At 39.2% G+C, this 24068-nt stretch overlaps 1 protein-coding gene across 3 annotated transcripts; it reads right to left on the reverse strand.

The window, feature by feature from the left end:
• Positions 1 to 726: 726 nt before the first annotated feature.
• On the reverse strand, positions 727 to 23066 carry rmdn2 (regulator of microtubule dynamics 2). Of its 3 annotated transcripts, none has more exons than XM_089011915.1 (11): positions 22965 to 23066; positions 21397 to 21857; positions 14311 to 14491; positions 14124 to 14226; positions 12469 to 12529; positions 7854 to 7929; positions 7481 to 7558; positions 4521 to 4619; positions 3276 to 3329; positions 2173 to 2253; positions 727 to 1729 (listed from the first exon to the last, which is right to left on the reverse strand). In XM_089011915.1, the coding sequence occupies exons 2-11, from the start codon at positions 21846 to 21848 to the stop codon at positions 1649 to 1651; spliced, it is 1266 nt and encodes a 421-aa protein (XP_088868041.1). In that variant the 5' UTR covers positions 21849 to 21857; positions 22965 to 23066; the 3' UTR covers positions 727 to 1648. The 3 variants fall into 3 exon arrangements, with proteins under 3 accessions (XP_088868041.1, XP_088868040.1, XP_088868039.1); XM_089011914.1 differs by lacking the exon at positions 22965 to 23066 and adding an exon at positions 22352 to 22575 and having other exon boundaries at positions 728 to 1729; XM_089011913.1 differs by lacking the exon at positions 22965 to 23066 and adding an exon at positions 22348 to 22575 and having other exon boundaries at positions 728 to 1729.
• Between the last annotated feature and the right edge of the window lie 1002 nt (positions 23067 to 24068).

Below are 24068 nucleotides of genomic sequence, written 5' to 3' on the forward strand. Positions count from 1 at the left end.
CCTGGTAAAACATGCTTCACGGTACTGACGGATGTGGCATCAATGTGTCACGGATGGATTCCCAGTTTGCTGACGAATAATGAGAAACTTTGACAAACCGGCAGACTAAGCGACGTAAGTCATATGTAACCTTTTAAAATGACTTTTCATGGTTGGTTCTGTGATGTCTTACTCATACTTGAAAAAAAATACAGCAGTTTAATTGAAAATCAGCGGGAACACAAGTCCTCACTAAAGTTCGAAAAAAAAAAATCTGTGTGTCATTTGAACAATGCACATTGCACACACAGTAACCACACAGTTATTTAAAAATTAAACGGTCCATTACTTTTGCACCAAATATATTACATATATTCATTATTTTAAAATTATTCAGACAAAATATATTTTGAAAAAATTTAGAATACTTTTTAGAATACTTTGATACCACAATAATTGTGGTATATATATATATATATATATATATATATATATATATATAATTTAAATATTGATTTATATCTTTTCTGAAGTGTACATTGGATACTCAAGATGTTCTGTCGTCGATTATGTGCTTACATTGGACACACAACACACACACACACACGACACACACACACACACACACACACACACACACACACACACACACACACACACACACACACACACACACACACACACACACACACACACATATATATATATATATATATATATATATATATATATATAGATATAGATATATAGATAAGTCAATAATTTATTATTATTATTATTATTTTGTGCGCCATGAGCGGGGTTTAAATTAAGACAAATTGACACTCACATAAATACAAACAATTAAGTGACTTCACAACTCACCATTAAGGTGTGTGTAGTCTTTTTTCTCTTCCTGTGTTATAAGACAAAAATGTATGTAAGTATTTTTGTACTTCTATTTCACTTGTGCTTTTAGTGTATATGAGGCTGAGGGCTTGAGTATTTTATAAGTGCTTCAAATATAATCTTTGGTAAAACATGACCATATGCCGGACTACAGTTACGACTTGTATTAAGGCAGGTTTTGATGTACTCTGGTTGTAAGTGGTAGAGGGAGAATCAAAATGCCATTACAGGCACAAGAGGTGTGCCTTTGCCATGAGAACCAATGATAAATGTCACCCGCTTTAAATGTGAACATATGCCAGAGTGAATAATGTCAATTAATTGGTTATCATGACTGTTACAAAAACATGCTGGTGATTATTGCAGGATGGTGCTAAAAATATCAGATTGGTTCAACAAGGCGAGTGCAGGAAAATAGAGCCACTAAACAACAAGAACAGGACAAGTGGTCACTGAGCTGCTTTTCTTGTTGATGTTGTTGACAAACAGGACGGAACGCGCGGTCGTAACAAGTCCAACAACAAGGCTTGTTTGCCATTGAAACTTTGTCCTGACACAAAGTCTGAAGGAACAAGTCTCACAGTTATACTGAGGACAAATGAGCAGGACATCAGGGGTCCGTCCAGCCACACCAACCATTCCCAAAAAAAGAGATTTTTTTTCCTGCAGATGTTCATCTTCAAGTCAACATTGACTCGATTAAGCCAAATGGCTGCCAGTGATGATGGAACTCAACTACTTGCCTCTTGTTGAGAGTGTTTCAGTGTACTCACTGCACACGCTACGGGTCCAATTCGTCTTCAAGGTCGATCATTCCAAGTTCCGGGCAGAGAAGGTCAAGCTCTTTCTGGGCGTCTTCATCCTATTAATCGACCCTTTTGATTAGTGCATTGAAATACAACAATTTAATGATTTCAACATCACTTCACAATTCATCTAAATCAACTCGTTCTCCTCACGGTCCTCTCCTGTGTCCTCTGGTGTGCCCCAAGGATCTGTCCTGGGGCCCCTTCTCTTCTTCTTCTGTTTACATTCAAAGCCATCCATAACCTTGCCCCTCCCTATCTGTCTGACCTGCTTCAAATCTCCGTTCCCTCTCGGTCCCTCAGATCCTCATCCTCCCTTCACCTCTATGTGCCCTCTGCCCATCTCACCACGATGGAATGCAGAGCTTTCAGCCGCTCTGCTCCCAAACTCTGGAATTCACTTCCACCCAACATCCGTAATATTGACTCCCTCCCTATTTTCAAGTGTTTTGAAAGGCGTCAAGGAAGCCCTTTTTGTTTTTCATGTGACATTTCTTACCTCTTTTGAAACAGACTGCATGGATGCGGCAGCTTCACACATCTCCCTTGCTTTCTTTCTGTACCCAATGTCTCTGTAGCACTGTCACAAACAAAAATAAAGAGAGACGTTTAAAGGCGGTCCGAAATTCTAAATACAGTGATACTTGGGCTTACGAATGTTTTAGCGAACGACCTTTTCACCTTACGAACATTAAATTTGCGAGTATATAATCTTGGTATACAAACTAGTTTTCGGGAAACACACGGAGCGCCACAATGGCTGGCGAACTAGTTTTCCACTCCCACTTTCTTTGCGTGCACTCAGTGCAGACGTGGTGTGTTATCGAGTGCAGTCTTTTTTGCTTTTTGGGGGCCCCACCAAAGGCTAGTATTAAGCTGAAGAGGACACAAAAGAAAATTACAGTCGAGCAGAAGAAGGAGATCATCGAAAAACACGAACCAAGTGTGCGTTTGTGTCACTTAACGCCCCAGTACCAGTGTGCTAATTTGGTCATTGCTACGTGTGGCTAAGCGTGTTTCTGGGTTGTCAAAGCAACAGTCTCAGGCAATAGAAGAGGTTGAAAAACTTCTATTGCTTTGGATTTACGAAAAGCAGCCAGCGGGGGACAGTGTGTGAGGGTATTATCGCCGAGAAAGCACGGCAACGTCACTCGGATATCATCAAGAGGCAACGACATCGACCATCACAAAGGTAAATAAAACGACTTTATTATACAGTACCGTTTATTTCTTTAGTTACAATAAAATAGCACATTTATTATACATAAAATAAGGTATATTGTGTGTAGTTTTAATGCTTATTTAGTAGAAAATTCTGTTTTATGGGGACTTGGAAACGGATTATTCTCATTTTTAATGGTTTCCGATGGGAAATTAATGTTTGGAAGACACACTTCATCTTAGACACACTTTCTGGGAACCAATTAAGTTTGTAAGCTGAGGTATCACTGTATTCATTTACTGCACACTAATTTCAAGATATAAAGGCAAGAAACTAATTCATGATATGGTATTTGTGATATGCATTCGCTCTGGGAGAATGAAACTAACAAAAAGTAGGCTTGAAATACTTTTTAGAAAGGAACTGATTAGCGAACAAACCTTAGCAAGAAATACATAGTTGAGTTTGGAATATCTCGGTTGGATCTCTTCAACCTACAACAGAGAAAAACATGAAGGTTAGCTTGCAGATAGAAATATGTTCATTTTCTGGTGATGTTTGCAGTCACCGAGTTACTTCCATGTCATGGGCTACAAGTTATAACAGGGAGGAAAGAAAAAAAAGATGGGTAAAAGATACACAAGAAACAAGAAAGAGGCACGCACAGTTATATTAGCCAGAAGCAAAATTCATGTCTCTACTATATAAACAATTTAAATTGTGAGAACACACACCAAGCCTCTTTAAACACCAAAGGGGTTTGGCCTTTGAGAATTTGGGATGGGGAGAGCTTTTGGGAGGAATTTGAAATTGAACGTTTGTCAAAATGGGATACAAGATGGTGTCTTCTTTAACATTTAACAGTGAGTCGGTTTTCCTGTTTTTTTTATGTTTTTTTGGACCATCTAACCCAGGGGTCGGGAACCTATATAGCCATATATGGCTCTTTTGATGAATGCATCTGGCTCGCCGATAAAACTAAATACATATTCTCGCTTTTTCACTGTTCATTTCCTGTTTGGGCTGCAGTTGGTGGAAAGCTCCATTTTGATCGGATGATACTGGCCGTTCATGTTGAAACAGGTACACGCCCCTTTCGAATAAACCCGATGAGTAAAAAAAAAAAAAGATGAGTATCATACACTTCAGGTTGAATGGACCGAAGGATTCGCCTTTGTGGAGAGAAAAGGTTCTGATTCTAATTTGCAATGAAACAATACTATTGATGAAACAGTCGAATATCAGTGGCAATTTGACAAGCCCCATGCTAACGTTAGCATCAATATGCTTTTGCAAGAGACAGCAGAAAGCAAGCGTCAAAGCTAATGAGCCGTGTGCAGGCTAGCTAGCAGTAACTTCATTCATGTTAATGGTGAGTACTATCACAAAGTTGTGTGTGTGTGGCTCTCACTGAAAAACATGTCTAAATACAGTAAAGTCGCGTTATATCGCTATTCTCGGGAGTCGGAAAAAATATCGATATAACCGGACTATCGATATATCCGATCCTGCGCGCATGTAATTTTCTCCTTGCGTTCATAGAAATAGCATCGTAATAAGCGGTACTATCGATATAACCAATATCGATATAACGAGACTTTACTGTATTTTACTTTTAAGGCTCTTAATCAAAAGGTTCCGACACCCCTGATCTAACCCATGCAGCTGTATGACAAAAACAGAACCTTGAGAAAATTCTTCAGTGCGTCTTCAACCGTGGCACTGGGAGGTTCTCCAAATAATGCGGTGGCAACTTTCCTCTCTAGCCAAGACAACTGCGCTACCTGCAAAAAAAAAAATGACAGCAAACGTTAGGAAAATTCATTTTATTTCTGAAAGCAAATACGAAGCTGTAGCATCCATTGACGAAAAGAGACTACCTCACATCTCCCATCCAATGTAAATCTGCTTCAATTCCAAGCCGCGACAATTCCAAGACTGTCCAACAGCACTGACCTTTCCTCTGAACAAATCGGAAGTTTTGAGAGAGTTTTGAAAGGCGCTTAGAAATTAAATGTATTATTATTTTGATTATGATTATTGTGTATGTTACTATGTTATGTTATTACTGTGTATGTACAGTAAGTTGGCTTGGTTTTTGAGCTCATGTCACAGTGTTGAAAAAGTTCCATGCAATAGAGGTATTAGAAGTATTTTGATAGTCCATAATTGATTTATGCACTTCATCCTATTAACCGACCCCTTTGATTAGCGCGTTGAAATACAATATTTTAATGATTTCAACTTCACATCATAAAAATCCAATGTCGCTTTTGCAGAGCTAGAGCAAAACAAACTAAGATAACATTAGCACATGTATTGAGAACTTCAAGATGGCACCCAAGTAGGGAGCCGTCAGGAAGTGCTCTCATGGGCCTGCTTTTTTTGTGTTGTTTTTGTGTTTTCTTTTGTCACTTTGAGTTGTTGTGCGTCGTGTGGAACGGATAAAGATTGTTTTTCAGGATTTTTGTCCACGACATTTATCAAGGAGACTCTGCTGAGCGGTTGAGTCTTTTCGGCAGCAAGATTAAGACAGCGCTGTTTTTGATTTGGGAGCAATGAATCATTTTCACAGCCCCGATTTGTTCAGCGGAAAGGTCAGTGCTGTTGGACAGTCTTGGAATTGTTGCGGCTTGGAATTGAAGCAGATTTACATCGGACGGGAGATGTGAGGTAGTCTCTTTTCGTCAATGGATGCTACAGCTTCGTGTTTGCTTTCAACATTTAACTTGTATTTGTTATTTATATTTTTTTGCTGTTGTTGTTTTGACTTCAAGATGGCGCCGCGAGACTTGCTGCCTTTACAGCAGCTCCTGTATTTTGTTTTTCTACTTCTTTCTTTCCTTTGCTCTTACTTTCATCACTTTGCTGCCATGAAATGTAAATTTCTCCACTGCGAGACTAATAAAGGCTAATCCAATCCAATCCAAACAATCCCCCGCTTTTTTTCCCATTGATTTCACTTGTCTGCCAGAGTGCATCTGGCTAGAAGTCAGCTTCGCACCATTCATCCGCGACGTGTAATTGCTGGTATAGAATTGCCACGGCGTCATCATAGACGCTCTCAAACAGTAGATCATTATGGGACAGTGACCCAATAAAGCTCAGATCGTAAAAACATCAGGTGTTAGCGGTCTGCTCCCTACTCCTGGCGTGATCCTTAAACCGGAGTGTTGTTGACTTTTATGACAGGGATCACCCTAATAACTTATTTCCTTCCTGACAGTTCGTCTGACTGGAGCAACTTTAGAAAAATAACCACAAAAATATATGAGTCATGCAATGCCCCAAATAAACTGCCTCACCAAATACAGTGATACATCGGCTTACAAACTTAATTGGTTCCCAGAAAGTGTATGTAAGGCGAAAAGTTCGCCTGCCAAACATTTATTTCCCATAATAAACCAGTAAAAATGAGAATAATCCGTTTCCAGGGCCCCATAAAACATAATTTTGTACTAAATAAGCTTTAAAACTACACAAAATATACCTTGTTTGATGTATAATAAATGTGTTATCGTATTGTAATTAAAGAAATAAACAGTACTGGATAATAAAAACATTTTATTTACCTTTGTGATGGCCATTGATGTATTTGCCTGTTTATGATATCCGAGTGAAGTTGTCGTGCTTTCTCGGCGATAATACCCTCACTTATACCGTCCTCTGCCAGCTTCTATTGCCTAAGACCGTTGCTTAGACAACACAGATGCCTAAGACCGTTGCTTAGACAACACAGAAACACCCTTAGCCACACGTAGCAATGGTCAACTAAGCATACTGGTACTGGGACACTAAGTCACACAAACGCACACCTCGTTCGTGTTTTTCGATGATCTCCATCTTCTGCTCGACCGTAATTTTCTTTTGTGTCCTCTTTGGCTTAACACTATCCTGTGGTGGGGGGTTTTTAGGTCCCAAAAAAGCCAAAGTATTCCACTCGATAACAAACGACGTCTGCACTGAGTGCACTGAAAGAAAGTGGGTGTGGAAAACTAGTCCGCCAGCCACAGTGGCGCTGCTCGACTGTGTGGTTTGGTGTTCTTCCGCCGGTAACTAGTCCGCTAGCCACTGTGGCGCTACGTTTCCCGAAAACTACAGTAAAGTGTCGTTATATCGATATCGATAGTACTGCTTATTACGACACTATTTCTATGAACGCAAGGAGAAAATTTACATGCCGCAGGATCGGATATATCGATAGTCCGGTTATATCGATATTTTTTCCGACTCCCAAGAATATCGATATAACGAGACTTTACTGTAGTTCGTATGCCAAGATTATATTCTCGCGAATTTAATGTTCGTAAGGCGAAAACTTCGGAAGCGAAACTGTTCGTAAGCCGAGGTATCACTGTATTGTGAAAACTATCCAGAGCTCCATCACCGTAAATGTTGACCAGAAGTTGCATGAAAATATGTTCTAGTTTACAATCTGATTTCCAAGCTAACAAAGACTGGTGTCCTGTATTCTTCTCCTGAACATCCGCACGGGGAAAAACAAACAGTAAGGAAAACCCAAACACAGGCGGTGATTAAGGGGGTGTTTGCAAAGGTAGACAAGACAAGAGCTCGAGTCGGCTTTCAAGGAGGAAGTGCCCGTGGATGTGGAGAGAGATGCAAGAGATAACAAAGTGTCACACACGGCATAGCACCAGCGGCCCAGCAGGTAGTAGGACAGGGGGTCTTGAGGCTTCAGCTCAATGGCTTTATCCAGATGATCCTGAGGTAGAAGCAAACCAGACAAGACGGGGTGAATATTTTTGTTGTTGATTCATGACACAGCTGCTACTTCCATCACCCTCTGGTTTGACCTGATCTGTCCTGCTTCAACAACCTACAACTATTCCGCAAACATCTCGCACACACGCGATGGTAGATGACGGCCCATACAAATTCAGGTTCTCGCACAACCGCCCTTCTTCTTTTCCATTCGTGCTCGCTGTCGCTTGACACACACACACACACACACACACGCACTGTAAACTTGCAAGAGGGAAATGATTTGGTCAACTGACCTTAAAAATGTAGCCGTTCTTGATCTTGTTCTGGACGGTGTCATATTCAGCCATAATTCCACACATAATGGCATACCTAAAAGGTATCATGATGAGAGTTATTACATGATTGGATTAAATGTACAGTATTTTCCGGTGTATAAGGTGCACCCAAAAGCCTTCATTATTCTTCAAAAGATGACCCTGCGCCTTATATGTGAAGTCATATTGAGCCACAACAGGTCTCACAACTCCTGTCAGCAGCCACAGACTCCATTTTGTCCCCATACAGGAAGTAGAGAATTAACCCAACCTTTACTGTAGCGCCTTATAATGCGGTGTGCCTTATATTTGGAAAACTTTTATATTTATATATTATATTTGCTCAACTTATTTCATTAATTGAAGGTGCACCTTATAATCCGTGTGCGCTTTCTATATGGAAAAAGTTTGAAAAAACACCATTCATTGGGGGTGCGCCTTATAATCCAGTTATCCTTATACACCGGAAAATACGTTAATTCTTCAAATTTCTGGTCAACCGAAAGTCACCACCAACAGCTCAATCAAAACGCAATAATTTTTAAAATACTTTTTGAATACATTCGCTACCATTCTCGAATTTATTCGGGGATTGAAAAGTGTGACGTTGAGCGCCATTCCCGAGGTTTTGTTTTTCCGATAAAGCGCTGGTCAGACCTCTGTCAATGTTTTTTTTTTCCCCTTCAATGAAGGGTCAGCATTTGTCCATGTTAGCACTTTGTTGCAGATTCAGTTATTGGTAAAGCGCTATATAAATCAATATGTATTGTACTGTATTGTATTTTGTACAGCCGGCCCCATTTCAAGCTCAGATAACTCCAGACCAATAAAACTTAGGAATTAACTCTCTGTATTGAATATTTATGTAGTACAAAAACTCAATATTCTGTGGGTCCTGCAAGTTGAGTGAAAATGACAAAAACCCTGGCATTTGAGTGTACCCGTATTTTGCACGCCATCTGGCAGCAATTGACTTAAAAGGGATCTAATAACAGGATGAATTTCTAAGCATGTACTTCTCATAAAATAGAATAAAATCTAGTCACTTCAGTGAATGGGTAATTATTTCCCGAATGGAACAATTTAGCTGTGTATATTTATAAATGACAGACAGTAATTGGACACAGGGAAAAAAAGAGACATGCACAACTGGTTTTCAGTCGACAGTTTGTTAGCGCAACTGGATTTACTGAATGACATTTGGACGACATCCAACGAGAAAAAAAAGGGTTGTTTGACATGTAGCATTGAAATTGTGAGGGAAATACGCCTTTGTTTTTTGTTTTTATATAATCACACGAAAGAGGACAAAATTGGCATCCAGAGTATAAAAACAGATGGCAAGGAAAAGGATCCAAATAAGCCACCAAGCAGCAGGGCAAAGAATGTTCTGTAGTAGTTTTAATTGACAAAGCAGCTCTTTGAAACAACATCTGCCAAATTGTGACAGGCTGGGTGGCACATTGGAAAACCGGTGACACGTTTTCTCACGGCATCGCTACACTTTGTAAACAGTTAACTCAAGACATAAACATCGCTGTGACACTGCCTGGTACCGTTCCCGGTCCCTGCCTCTCTCAGGCAATGTACTTTGTCACGACCGAGATCGTACATGCCGTTTTTGCTCAGTGTAAGGATTTTGCTAATTCCATTAAGTGGCTATAGGATTAAAATTTAAGCTTTGGAAAAGCTGTTTCTTTTAATTAACTAAACAAACACTGTGTTATATTCCTTAAGTGTTGTAAGCACATGGGGGATTGAATGTTAATCATATCTTAACAACAGTGGTGGGCTATCAGGGCCTGAGAGGCTTTCTCTGCTGTCCTAAAAATATCATAATGACAGACTAATGTGAATGACATTTTGTCCATGAATTCTGAGTAAATAATTCCAAATTGTCTTTCAGCTTCCTTTCATTGCTTTTCCCTTGTTGTGCCGCTTCCAGATGTGTGTTTTTGCATTTTAGCATTTAACCAATGACATTTCAGCCATAATTTGTTGCCAGGGTCAGAAATCTTCCTGGACGCCTTCACAAACAGTTCTGCAGGCTCTGGATCATAAATATCAATGGCGATTAACCAATCAGAATTCGAGTTGGCCACCCAAGGCCTGCTGAAAGGCGCAAGAAACGTAACAGTTTTTGCAAACTATGATTGGCTAGTCAAATGAATGGCTAGTCACTAGCCAATCATAGTATCACTAGCTTCGAGTGATAAGCGCATATTGGCCAGAGCTAGCACACTGTATCGGTAGCGAGATGTATAAGCAAATATATTATGTTGATTTAACTGTGGTTTTGTCAACCCACAATTGCCAAAGGAGGAGAATAAATGGATTTGGTGGCAGATATATTGTAAAAGCCCATTCAAGACCGACTTCTCAAGAATAGGTGGACATCATCATGGTTGGACAGCTCCGTAGCTAGCAAAAATAGCAAATAAGACTGCAATTTCATGAGGTTAGCATTAACCCACACGTTCATAGTAAAAAATTGAACAATTTAATGAAAGTTTAATGAAAGTTTCTTAAGTTACAAGTTATTTCCTGGGCAACGTCACCCTCTAGTGGATTCATTCAGACATAGCACTACTGAAGGCCTAGGGAGTGACATGCACGGCCCTGCTTAACAAGCATGACTGGAGACAGTTTAAGAGTTTTTTTCTCCGACACCAAACCAAGCATCGAGTTGTAATGAAAACAAAATGAAACTTTTAATCATCCAAGAGGATAACTGGGGTAAAGTAATGAAAATTAGACTGTATTTATTTTTGGATGCAATGGTTGATATGTGTTGAATTTCAATGAATGATAGCAGAGTTGACCTTGCTTAAAATAGAGTAAATGTTATACCAAATTTCAGTAAAAGGTGCACCATTTTGTTTTTGAATGTGCGTGTCAAGGTTAATATTTATTTTCACTCGAGAGCCGTCAGTGGATCTCCTCCATTGTGACCGTTGATTCTGATCAAAAGTCAAGTTTTAACATGAGCATCACTTCGGATGAGGAATGTACCAAAGTGGATTGCACAAATACCAACTTGATTTCTGATGCCATCATCGGGACCATGTTGCCAAACAGATTTCTTTAAAAAGCAAGGGGATTTTATAAGCAACCATGGAGAAACAGACTTTTCTTTTTGTTTGTGTCCATTTGTGCTAAACGGTTACCATAATGCATAAAATGCAATGATAAAATAGCAATAGAAACAAATAAATTAATGACACGGCAGCTCCACACGGACAACAGTCATAAAAGAATCGGGAACCTATGGGTCTTTTGATGATTGCATCTGGCATGCCGATAAAACTCAATACATATTCTCACTTTTTCGCTGTTAATTTGGCGGAAAGCGCAATTTTGATTCGATGATAATGACCTATGACCATTGATGTCGAAACAGGTAAATGCCCTTTTAAAAAAGCCTGACGAGTATCGTACACTTTAGGTTGAATGTATCTAAGGATTATATCGGCTATATTGATAGTACTGCTTATTACGATACTATTTCTATGAACTCAAGGAGAAAATTACATGCCCGCAGGATCGGATAAATCGATAGTCCGGTTATATCGATATTTTTTCCGACTCCAGAGAATATCGATATAACGAGACTTTACTGTATTTGTATAGATTAGCATCAATATACTATCAATATATTACATCTCACTATACTGTGAGAGACAACATAAAGCAAGCGTGCAAGCTAATGAGCCGTGTACAGGCTAGCTAGCAGTAACTTTTCTTACAGACCCAGCAAGATCACATTCATTCTGATCATTTGGCTGGATTTTTACCAATCATGAGGAACGGAAAACTATTCATTTTAATGGTGAGTATTATCAGGAAGTTATTTTGAATAATACATTCTGAGATTTTGTTGAAATCGCGTGCATGCGTGTTTGCGTGCATGTGTGTGTCTCACTGAAAAACATTTCTAAATATTTTACTTTTATGGCTCTACTAGTCAAAAAGGTACCCGACCCCTGAATTAGGTTCAAACAAAACAAATCCATAGATTTGAATATGTAAGGTTACAATGAATTAAGTCCTAGTATAGAAATGCAGTAAAAAATAAATCACAGCAACAAGAGACACGCTAGCATTAAATGTCAGTACATCCTGGCAAAGTCAAGCTGTTTACATTCCCCAAAGTGACTATACGCTCACTTGTGTAATTGGCTGAACTGAAAGTGAGAAGGACACAAACATAAGAACCGTGCCTTCCTTTTTGGAAAAGCGGCCAATTACCTGTTTAAGCATGTGCGCAGTTATTTGAATTGCTTGAACCGGGAATCGGTGCTGAAGGCTGGCGTGCCACTCAAAAGAGACTTACCCCCACCTTGAGAACGTCACGAGGGAAAGTACATGTGCTCTTTTGATTCATGATTCGACACAAGCAGTGTCTTGTGTGAGTGAGTTGACATCCGCTCATTTCTTTGTTCTTGCATTTGTTAACTGTTTTGTTATGCTTTGTTACAGCTTCAGCGCTATAAATCATAATGTATTGTATTGTTCATTTATTTGCGGAAGGCATAATCGCTTTTGAGAAGAGAGAAGAGAACACAACTGGAAGAAATAAAGAAATTGAACATACCACTGGTGACTTTCGGCACATGTCGGGTTCAGCGCAACTGCATCCTCACCAACCTTCTTTCCTAAAAGAGGGGGAAAAAAATAAAGCAAAAATAAAATTAGGAGTACCTTACACATCGCTTCATTTGGTGGGGTGAGGGCAATCGCAGATGACTTCAGTGGAGCAGATAGGGACAATATAATGGAGTATTTAACTCATTCACTGCCAGATACATAATGTGCAAAAACACGTCCATAGCAGTGCCAGGGTTTTTGGCATTTTCACTCAAATTGCAGGACCCACAGAATATTGACTTTTAGGACTACATAAACATTCAATACAGCTTTCATCAAGAAAAAAAAGTTAATTCCTAAATGATATAGTTCTGGAGTTATATGCGCTTGAAATGAGGGTGGCTGTCCAAAATACAATGTAATACATACAGTACATATTGGTTTATATAGCGCTTTAACAACAGCTGAAACTGGAACAAAGCACTAACATGGACAAAAGGAAATATGCTGCCCCCTTGTGGAAAAGAAGGTCTCACCAGCGCTTTATCGGCACCCAAGCACGAAAAAAACAAAACTCGAAAAAATTCGGGAATGGTGCTATACGTCATATTTTCAATTCCCGAATAAACTCGTGAATGGCAGTGAATGAGTTCGTTAAGATAAAATGGATTTTAGGAATGTGTTCGGAAAGCAAAGTATGTAAAGGGATGTCAACCTAATGAGATTTTTTGAACCTCGATTTGGAAGAATGCATTTGTTCCAGGAAAAAAACTTGACATGTTTTTCTTTCTGAATTAAACGTTTTAATTGGATGTGTTGTAAATATTGGTTTTTGCTGCCAAATACAATTTTAAGCTTGTAGAATGTTAACAAGGTGTAAAATCTGTTTGCAATCAGCTTTGCTTTACGGTTAGTGCCAATTGGGAGGATTAGTATGAAGTCCGGATTGTGCGATATGGGTGGTTGAACAGCACATGACTGACATTCTTCTTGTGTCTTTGTAACTTTCCACAAGTGTCAAATTCATGTCCAACACATGACCTCAAAGATAGAATGCTCTGTGTACAATTCAGCGAGAGAGAACAGGAATATCGGGTGGCCCGGTAGAAAAGTGAGGAAAACGTGGATTGGAAAATAGATGGAAGAATGGAAGGATTTGAGCGACGATGCTTTTGTCGCTGCTTGGAATTGAAGCGGATTTACGTAGGACAGGAGATATGAGACATTCTTTTCGGCAATGGATGCTACAGCATCGTGTTTGCTTTCAAAATTTAGCTTGTAGGTGTGCACATTCCACCATGTCGTCTCTAAATTCACTGGTGAAAAGGATGCTTTGATCCTCTTCTCTTTAATCTCCTTCATAAGACAAAGAAAGTACCAGAAAGTGCTAATGATTGAAGACTGTTTGTGTCTTTTGTGTTGTGGCGCATTATGTTTTTTTTTTCTTTTGACTTCAAGATGGCGCCGCGACAGTGGCTGCCTTTACAGCAGCTCCTGTATTTTATTTTTGCTGCTATGAAATGTAAATTTCTCCACTGTGAGACAAATAAAGGCTCATCTAATCTAATTTGTAAGGATGGATTGATGGATGGATGGATGGATGGATGGATGGATGGATAATTTGTAAGGATGGATTGATGGATGGATTGAGAACAGGATTACCAGTTTCTGCATGATTCTTCTTTTCTTCAAGCGTGGAGCTGATGTCATGAACGTCGCAATATGCTCTGATCAGACGCCAAAGAAACGTTGAATTCTGCCCAAACTAGAAACATAAAACCATGACATGAATGAAAACTTCCAAAACTGATATCAGATGTTTCTGTTTCTGCCCTTCTTTTCAACCAACCTCCTCCCGTTGAGTTGTTAGGATGTGTAGACTTTCTCTTTTGTCATCCTCTGTGCCCTGATGCAAAGAGTCGATCCTCTCGAGCAAGCAAGTTAACTCGTCGGTTGCCTCCCGCCTTTCATCCAAACGTTCGTCATCACTTTGTTCATCGTCATCCGAGTCGGTTAGTGCAGTGATATACCTGAAATAACAACGTCGAGACCAAAAACTGTCAATTTGCTCTTATCACCTTCAGTTACTAAGTTTGTAACTCGGATAAGTAGTTGTGAGACCTGTTGTGCTTCCATATGACTTCACATACAAGGCACACCTGCGTATAAGGTGCAGGTTCATCTTTTCAAGAAAATCAAGGCTTTTGGATGCGTCTTATACACCGGAAAATACGTTAACACCAGCCATAATATGGAGTAGCTTAGTTGTATAGGCTTCTTCCTTTCAACCAGGTGGCATTGGTTTAATCAACAGTAAATGTTTGCCACAAGACATAAAAAAAAGAATTTCAGAATAGGCCTTTCCAAGAAAAACTACAAACAAATTGTGAGTGAGCTGAATTTAAGCACTTGTTGCCAGTCATCGAATGGATTCTAAAAGCTCAAGTTACTAAAATATGCACCATGGTCACCAATTTACTAAACAATAGCAGATTTGGAGTCTCTCTTGTATTCCTTCTCCAAAGATAGCATAAAGCTATCTGTGCATTGCCACAAATGAAATGAGACATAGGAAAACCATGGACTATTTGGAATTACTCTTTTATGTGGCACCGTGGTACACAAACGTTGTCTACCATTCATAATACATTTTATTTCTAAGCGCTTTTCAAAACTCTCAAGGACACTTTACAGAGGGTGAGCAGTGGCAGCCATTCGTGCCAGCGTTCACTCAAACCGGAACTAACACAAACTCACGCCACTAATGTGAGTGTGTATATAGACAGACAATACAATACAATACATCCTAATTTATACAGCGCTTTCACAACAGCTGCAGCTGTAACAAAGCGCTTCACATTAATAGTCAACATAAAGCAAAATAATAAACAGGAACATTAAAAATATGGACAGTTGTGCAATCTTAACAACTTTTCTCATGTACTCTATGATGCTTGAGAACGAGACACTGCATTAAATGAAGCAGTTCTAGATGAAAGAGGAGAGGATGAAAGCTTCCTTTTTACCAGTGGATCAGAGACATCATGGTTGAATGTGCACTTCTGCTACAAGCTAATTTTGAAAGCAAACACGAAAAGCTGTAGTAGCCATTGACAAAAGAGATTGTCTCACATCTCCCGTCTCAAATAAATCCGCTTCAATTCCAAGCAGCGATAGTCCCACATACGCATCGGCGCTCTGCGCGGACGCTTATTTCTTCTCACTGTCATTTGTAAAGTAGTAAATTTTTTGGGAAATTGACAAAGTGGCATCATTATTAAAGTTTGGTACAGTGCATAGGGAGATATGTGACATCATCATCCAGAGGTCTTTGCCTGAGGGATTTTGCACAAAGACAGACAGGCTTATTTGTCAGAGTAAGACACACAATATTTGCACTTGATGTTTTATAGAACATTTGAACTACTGTGACTATAAACTCACATTTTAAGCTGACACCTAGAAAGCAGTCGCCAAATACAATTCTTTCACAACAGCAAGAGCTAGACATGAAAGAGACACAAGATTGAAAAAAAAAAATAGAACAGCTATTAAGCTCTGTGTGCGTCAGTGGTGGTTAAGGGAATATTTTGGGCTACGGGCCACGGTTCCAGGGTAGCGTGTGAGAGCGGGCTACAGACACAAACATCAGTGACCCAACAGGTGCCTTGCGCCGCAGGCTCTATCCCGACTCCACCCGCAACACACACCTCCACCCTTATTGCAATGATTACAGGCGTAATATGAGGACATATGAGCTCCACAAATGTGCTCCGTAATTAACCAAGTCAAATCACATCAATATAGTCGCAACTGTGGATTGAAAACAAAAGTTAACGCTGAACTCATTCACTGCCAGACGTGTGCAAAAATGTGTACACTCCAGTGCCAGGGTTTTTGTCATTGTCACTTGAATTCCAGGACCCACGGAATATTGAGTTTTAGGACTACATAAATGTTCAATGCAGCGTAAGAAACATTAGACTTTCTCCTGGCATCAGAAAAAAAGTTCATTCCTAAATCATATGGGTCTGGAGTTATATGAGCTTGAAATGAAGTTGGCTGTCCCAAATACAATGCAATACAGTTATACCTCAGCTTACGAACACTTTAGCTCACGAACTTTTCACCTCATGAACATTAAATTCGTGAGCATATAGTCTTGGTTGACGAACTAGTTTTCAGTGGACAAACCAAAACACACGGAGCACCACGGTGGCTGGCGGACTAGTTTTCGGCGGAAGAACACCCACCAAACCACACAGTCGAACAGCGCCAATGTGGCTGGCGTACTAGTTTTCGTCACCCCCTTTTTTTGAGTGCGGACGTGGTTTGTTATCGAGGATACTTTTGGCATTATGGGACCGAAAAAGACCCCACCACAGGCTAGTGTTAAGCCGAAGAGGACACAAAATAAAATTACTGTTGAGCAGAAGAAGGAGATCATAGAAAAACACGAACGAGGTGTGCGTTTGTGTGACTTAGCGTCCCAGTACCATTACGCTAAGTCGACCATTGCTACCATCCATTGACAACTACCATCGCAAAGGTAAATAAAATGACTTTATTATACAGTACAGTTTATTTCTTTCATGTCAATACAATAGCACATTTATTATACATTTAAGGCTTATTTAGTAGAAAATTATGTATGGGACCTGGGAACGGATTATTCTCATTTTAATGCTTTCTTATGGGAAATAAATCTTTGGCAGACAAACTTTTTGCCTTACACACACACTCTGTCTCTTTGTCTTGTCATACTTGTTATTTTGTTTTTTTCCCAAGATGGCGGCGCATGAACATGCAGCGGCTCCTCTCCCTCCCGGTAAATTGGCGTTTTCGTGTTTATTATGTTTGTCAAAGTCATTATAAGTGCCTTGCACGCTTGGTCCGGGAGGACAGTAATTTCATCTGTGCTGTACATCATGCATATTAGCTTATTTGACAATAAAATTGACTTTAACTTTCTGGGAACCAATTAAGTTTGTGAGCTGAGGTATCACTGTACTCCGGAAAAAACGGAAAATACGATATTTTATAAAGATATCAACAGAGCAAATGTAAATCACCATGACGGAATTTGCACAAAATAACCAAGCAGTTGCATTTGCTGTATTTCAAATGTAAGCATGTTGAACAGACGTGCCCGGCACTAAACAAAACTTTCATGCTTAAATCAACAGTTCTCAAATGTCCTGAATGCATTTCAATAAAGGAAAGAGCTGTAATGTCCTTAAGCAAGTCTCATGACGTGAATGAATACGGCAGATACGCTTCTAAAGTTACAAGTTTCTACAAGACGCCTTTCAATGAAGGCCCCTGACAGCTTGGCACACCAGCAAGTTAAATGTTTTCTTTTCTTTTTTTTCCCCCCATATCCAAAAAGGAAGCTTGCAAACAAGAAGCTGTGCGAACAAATATGCAAGAGTTATAAAACTTTAGAACAGGAACTACCATGATCTGATACTTACGGGAAAAAAAAGCAATGCAAATGTCGTCGCAGCTGAATTGAATGAATGCAAGGACAAATTGTGCAAAAGGCTCTGAATGTGGGAAAGCAGCATTATCCCTCAAGGGGTGGAATTTTATCCCTTTATCATTCACACTCGCCCGCACACCTTTGGCTCAAAAATAACAGAGCGGTTAGACAAATTCTTTAATTAAAAGGTGGTATGTGCAGGATGGGATTTTTCTTTCTTCCGAGCATAATAACCAGGGCATTTGCTGCAGCCATTAAATGTCACTCAATGCTTGCGTGCAAACGCCTTCGCTCAGACAACAGCGTTGAAAAGTCTGACCCACTTATTTTGCTCAAAAGGTCATTGAAAAACTTTAAAGTGTTTGTAACTCAATCTACTGTTACTTCTAGTAATCGGCGAAATCATCTAAAGTGGAACACCACCCGGCTGAACCGGAATTTAATGTCTGTTTGTGTTGTTGTAGTACAAATGTTCCGGAACATGAAAGATTAATCATAGCGTGAGGACAGTAAAGAGTTGGGAGTAACAAGAGCGACTGTGACTCAAAATTCAGTGACACCTACAGGGATGTTATGTCTTGTTGGCACGTCTTACATAATAGTTCCTCAACAAGGCAGCACGGGTTAAAGTTAAGTCGTCGAAGGAACATCCGAGGAAAACAGTCTGACTGAAAACGAAACGGCTTCAAAACTTGACTCAATCGCCACGACTCAAGTGGTGAGGTGTGATTTAAAAGAAGATACAGTAATACCTTGGCTTACGAACTTAATTGGTTCCCAGACAGGGTGTGTAAGGCGAAAAGTGTGTATCCCAAAAAGTAATTTCCCATAGGAAACCATTAAAATGAGAATAATCCGTTCTCAGGTCCCCATAAAACATAATTTTCTACTTTCTAATTTTGTAAGCCTTAAAACTACACAATATATACCTTATTTTATGTATAATAAATGTGCTATTGTAATATAATTAAAGAAATAAACTTTACTGTATAATAAAGTTGTTTTATTTAACTTTGTGATGGTCGTTGATGGCTTGATGGAATGGAGTGGCCGGTTTCATCAGCATTAAACACTTGATGAGGAACATAACCTTTTTTCACCATCTTGAGGAATGATCCATTGGAGGTATTTGTTCTGCCATAATTTTACCTAGTTCTTCATCAATTGTGTTCTGTTTAGCTGAGTTGATAGCTTTTTGCATCAAGTGTACGGATGGCTTGTGAGGGTTGTTTGATGGGATATGTTAACCTTGCAGTCCACACCCTGCCTTTGAACTATCAAAGTTGAGACTCTCTCACTGTCGTCTGCCTGTCTCTTTAACCATCCCCCATCAACAGTCGGCTGCCATTTTGTTATTAGAAGAACGGGCTAGTTCGCGAACGACACATCACTCATCGAGGCAGATCCGTGTACGAAAAAAAAATCGTATGCCAAGGTAAAGTTTGTATGCCAAGGTAAAATTTTCATAAATTCAACGTTCGTAAACCGAAAGGTTCGTTAGACAAGGTGTTCGTAAACCGAGGTATCACTGTATTCAAATGGGCGTCTGTTCAAAAAAAAAAAAAAGGGAACATCTGTTTATGGAACGGAGGGTGGGCATGAGTTCAAGGGATCGGGCTGTTGATAAAGATTGCCGACTGGGCTTGTGGTCCTTCATTAGGCTGCCGATTACACAAGAATCAAAAACAAATACCATATGCATGACTGAAGGTTACACTACACAACCGAGAAGTTGAGCAAGATATATTTCTTCCGCACGTTAACTCATTCACTGCCAGACGTGTGCAAAAATATGGCCACTCCAACGCCAGGATTTTTGTCATTGTCACTCAAATTCCAGGACCCACAGAATATTGAGTTTTAGGACAACAATAACATTCAATGTAGCGTAAGAAACCTTTGACCCTCTTCTTTCATCAGAAAGAAAAGAGTAAATTCCTAAATTATATGATTCTGGAGTTATATGAGTTTGAAATGAGGGCATCTGTCCATAATACAATGCAATACATACATATTGCTTTCTATATGGCTTTAACAACAGCTGAAGCTGGAACAGCACTAACATGCAAAAAAGGGAAATGCTTCCCCCTTGTGGAAGGGGATAAAACATTGCTATAACAAATGGCTTAACAAAACAGTTAACATCATGCAAAATAATAAAGAGGCGCGCAAGCCGGATCACTTCCCTCACATGCTTTATTGTTTAAAGCAGTTTAAGACGAAAGAGGAGAAAATCAAATGCCTTTGTAGTTAGCCAATGATATCAGAGCGTGCACATTCTAACAGGTGGACCAAATCCAACTCTGCGGCTATGTGTCAGAAAGACATTGAGGACATTTACTTTGAGTGCTCTGTCTCGTCTCAGACCTGTCATACTTGAATTATAGCATACAACCTCAATGGGTGGAGAAAATCTACTGGCAAGTGAAATTCGGCTTCTGATTTATTTGGATTAAGTATTTATTATTCCCCAAATAATGGAAATGAGTCTGTTCCAATATTAATGTCACTTTGATATTCCTAATTGTCACACGGGTTACTTCATCATAACCGTAAGCCATAAAAAACAAAAATAACACATTCAGTAATTGCGTGGATATGTAAAAACATTCAAAACGCTATTAGCTACCTATTCGCTAGCTATTAGCTATATATTCACTAGCTAGCTAGATTGCTATCTATTTGAGTTATTTCCAATTTGAGTGTGGCGCGTGTGGCTACCGCTGCTCACCCACCCCAAAAAATATCATGTGACTGTAAAGTGACCTTGGGAGTTTTAAAAAGCGCTTATAAATGAAATGGATTATTATTATTAGATTCTTCTTCTTCTTCTTCTTCTTTTCTTCTTCTTATCTTCTTCTTCTTCTATTATTATTATTATTATTATTATTATTATTACAGTAAAGTCTCGTTATATCGATATTCAAGGGAGTCTGAAAAAATATCGATATAACCGGGACTATCGATATATCCGACCCTGTTTGCATGTAATTTTCTCCGTGCGTGCATAGAAATAGTATCGATATAACCGGGACTATCGATATATCCGATATCGATATAACGAGACTTTACTGTATTATTATTATTATTATTATTAATTATTATTATTATTAAATATTCATGGAAAGTCTGAGGGTACGGAGACTTGTCATTTCTGCAAAAAAAAAAAATCTAAACTTTTATGTTTTAGAAGACATGAAAGTTTGACATGAAAATTTCTTTGTTCAGGTCATGTGAAACAGAGGGTCAAATTCAAGGTCAAAATAATTTTCCAACAACACGTTTTGTGAAAACTCAAAGGAAGGCATCCATGCTCCTTTTTTCCCAACTAATTCAAAATTATTGGTCAACAGCTCTCAACCTATTGATCCAAATGATTGGAAATTTGAGATTAAAGCGATGAACAAAGTAAATGTGTACCAAAAAATGTATGCTAAATATGTTATTACTCACCCGCCTTCACTTTCCGCTTCTTCAGAACTTCGCCCCGCCGCTGCGGCCCCAGCGATGCTGCTTCCAGCCCTTTTCTTCCGTGTTGGTGTGGTCCTATGGAGAGGAGCAGCTCGAAGTGCATCTGTCCTGTCGCCTGCCCTCGGGTCTCCGCCAACTTGACCATGCCGCATTGGCAAGGTATTCTTCAAAGCCTTCATCTCATCTTTTAGCTCTGACACACATTGAAGTAGGGCCTCGAGACGGTCCAGTACTTCAATCTGGTTCCCGTGTAGATCGGGACTATTCATTAACGTCATGCCGGTTGCAAGTTCGTTATTAGTGCGCGGGTAACGCATTGGCAACGAGGCTCTTCGTTTCATTTTATAGCCCTGGTAACATGCCATGGCCAAGCCAACACCAGCCACCCCAGCCAAGGCTCCCAAAATCAGGACTTTGTGGTCTGATTGGGCCATCCTGGAAGCCTGTGAAGAAAGAAGATCTTTAGGTTACTAATTTTAGAGGTGGAGTTTATCTGACATCAAATCAATGACTTGCAATGATGATTTTTATCACGATGTGAAGCAAAATACTTTACATAATACTAAATACTAAAATATTAAAAATCATCTTTATTAGCTGTTGCAGCCATCATAAAGAGTGACATAACCACAATACAGTATGTGCAAATAACAGTGACAAAATAAATTAATGTACTTCATTTTTAACCTCTCTTTTGACATATCATTGTGTTGTAGTTGGATTTGTTTAAAATGCACAGACGTCAATAAATAACAAAGGAGAGGGCGGAAGTCACATTTGCAGAATGATCAGAAAAACAAAATTATTGCTGGATCTAACAATCAACGGGGAGCATGTTTATTTGCTGAGAGCAGCTCGACGAAGACTGAACATCAGCGACAATATATTTACTTTTATAGCCTAACTAAACAAAGGGAGGTAAACAGTTATTACCCACAATCGGTTGCTGTTAGCTTCGATCAGTTGAGTCAACGACGAAAACAAAGTTGCTGGCTAAGGTTATACAACAAGACTATAACATTGTTCTCAACACGCAGCATAATTACACTCGATATTTCAATATATGGCATTTTTTTTATCTCAGTGCAATGCAAATGCATGTATTACTGTCGATTTTGTTACTGGAGCTGGAAAAACCTGGTTGGAAATTGTCCGTGCGGCTCTCTGGTGCACCGCATAAAACTGTCCGTGTGGTTTTAGGTTGCGTCAATAAAAGTTCCGCTTTGCAAAAGAAAAATGCGGTCCTTCATCATTTTCATTTTTTAGTTATTCTCGGGAAACAGATGTGTGTATTGAAATTATTTACCCACTGACCTATCTTTTGATTTTATGATCACGTGGTGATGATATAAACTTACGTTACAGAAATCTAACTATCAAGCCCAACAATACACCTTGCTGATAAATTAACCATTAAGTGAAAGGAAAAAAGTTGTCATTTTATTCTTATGTGTATGAATTTATAAGCACTGTACAGTCTATAACATTGAAGAATTTCCATGATTTATTTGATGTTCAATTTATAGAGATACTATAGAATAGAAACTTACCTTTGGGATTTGCTCCTCTCACGTTCTCTTCAAAGGACACTGACTCTCTCTAACTCATTATTGAATCAACCTTGGAAATGTGGTCATTTCAGTCGTCCTCGGTGAGGTTTATTCAGGCGTTATAAATAGCTTACACAGAACAGCGCGGTTGGCTGAATATTAATTTTTCTGTTTCAGAGCTTTTACAGCAAAAGAAAGCAAATAAGATATGTACGTTTTCTAAGTAATGGTTTTGCGGATACTGGGTATATTTCACACACCTAACACACTTTATCACTGTATATAAATGACTGATATAAATGTTGTGTGGCGTTCTTTTATGTAATGATGTATGCTACGTGATAGTTATTATGATCTTTTGCCCACAACCTGCATTCTGCCAGCAGAAGCCAAAAACTCTTCTAAGACCCGACTGCTGTGGGGATAAAAGAACGGTTGAGTTACTTTGGATATGCCCTACAACCACAGATGTGGTGATGAAGGGGCTATATACAGTAGTGGCCTTGTTCCCATTGGTCAAAGTCAGCAGATAAGTTGATGATGTCAACACTGTAACTTTATCAACCCATGCACACACATTATTCAATTGCTTATGTGATCCAGAAATAAACCAAAGCACCTTTTTTATCCACATATTTTCTTTTATGCAAAACCCTAATTGCATAACAAAGATGAGGTGAGCTCATCGACACAGGCATCATCACATTTCATGCTTTGACACACATTAGCCGTATTGTTTCCTGTGGGATGATTTTATCCAGGGCATGACGCGGCCATTTGAATGACAGGATAAACATGCTATGGTTTTGTGGAACAAAAATGACAGAACCAGACAAATTCAGCATTCATAAAAGGAATAAAAAGGCAAAGTCTAGCCCACTTGTTTGACTTAATTATTGCTTACTCGCAAGCACTCTGTGCTTCAAAACATCATGAAACAAAGGCAGTAAATCTGGTTGATTTTGTTTGAGCACGCGCTGCAATAAAACCAAAGACAAAACGAGTTTTAATGTGGTATTTATGTAATTATAATAATTTACAAGCAACTGGCCAGCAACTGGCAGGGTAAAGTCTGAATTGGGCAGGCTAAACGTGTACAAATCA

Source organism: Hippocampus bargibanti, linkage group LG13, assembly GCF_051943395.1.
Source record: "Hippocampus bargibanti isolate YZ-2025 linkage group LG13, ASM5194339v1, whole genome shotgun sequence".
NCBI lineage: Eukaryota > Metazoa > Chordata > Actinopteri > Syngnathiformes > Syngnathidae > Hippocampus > Hippocampus bargibanti.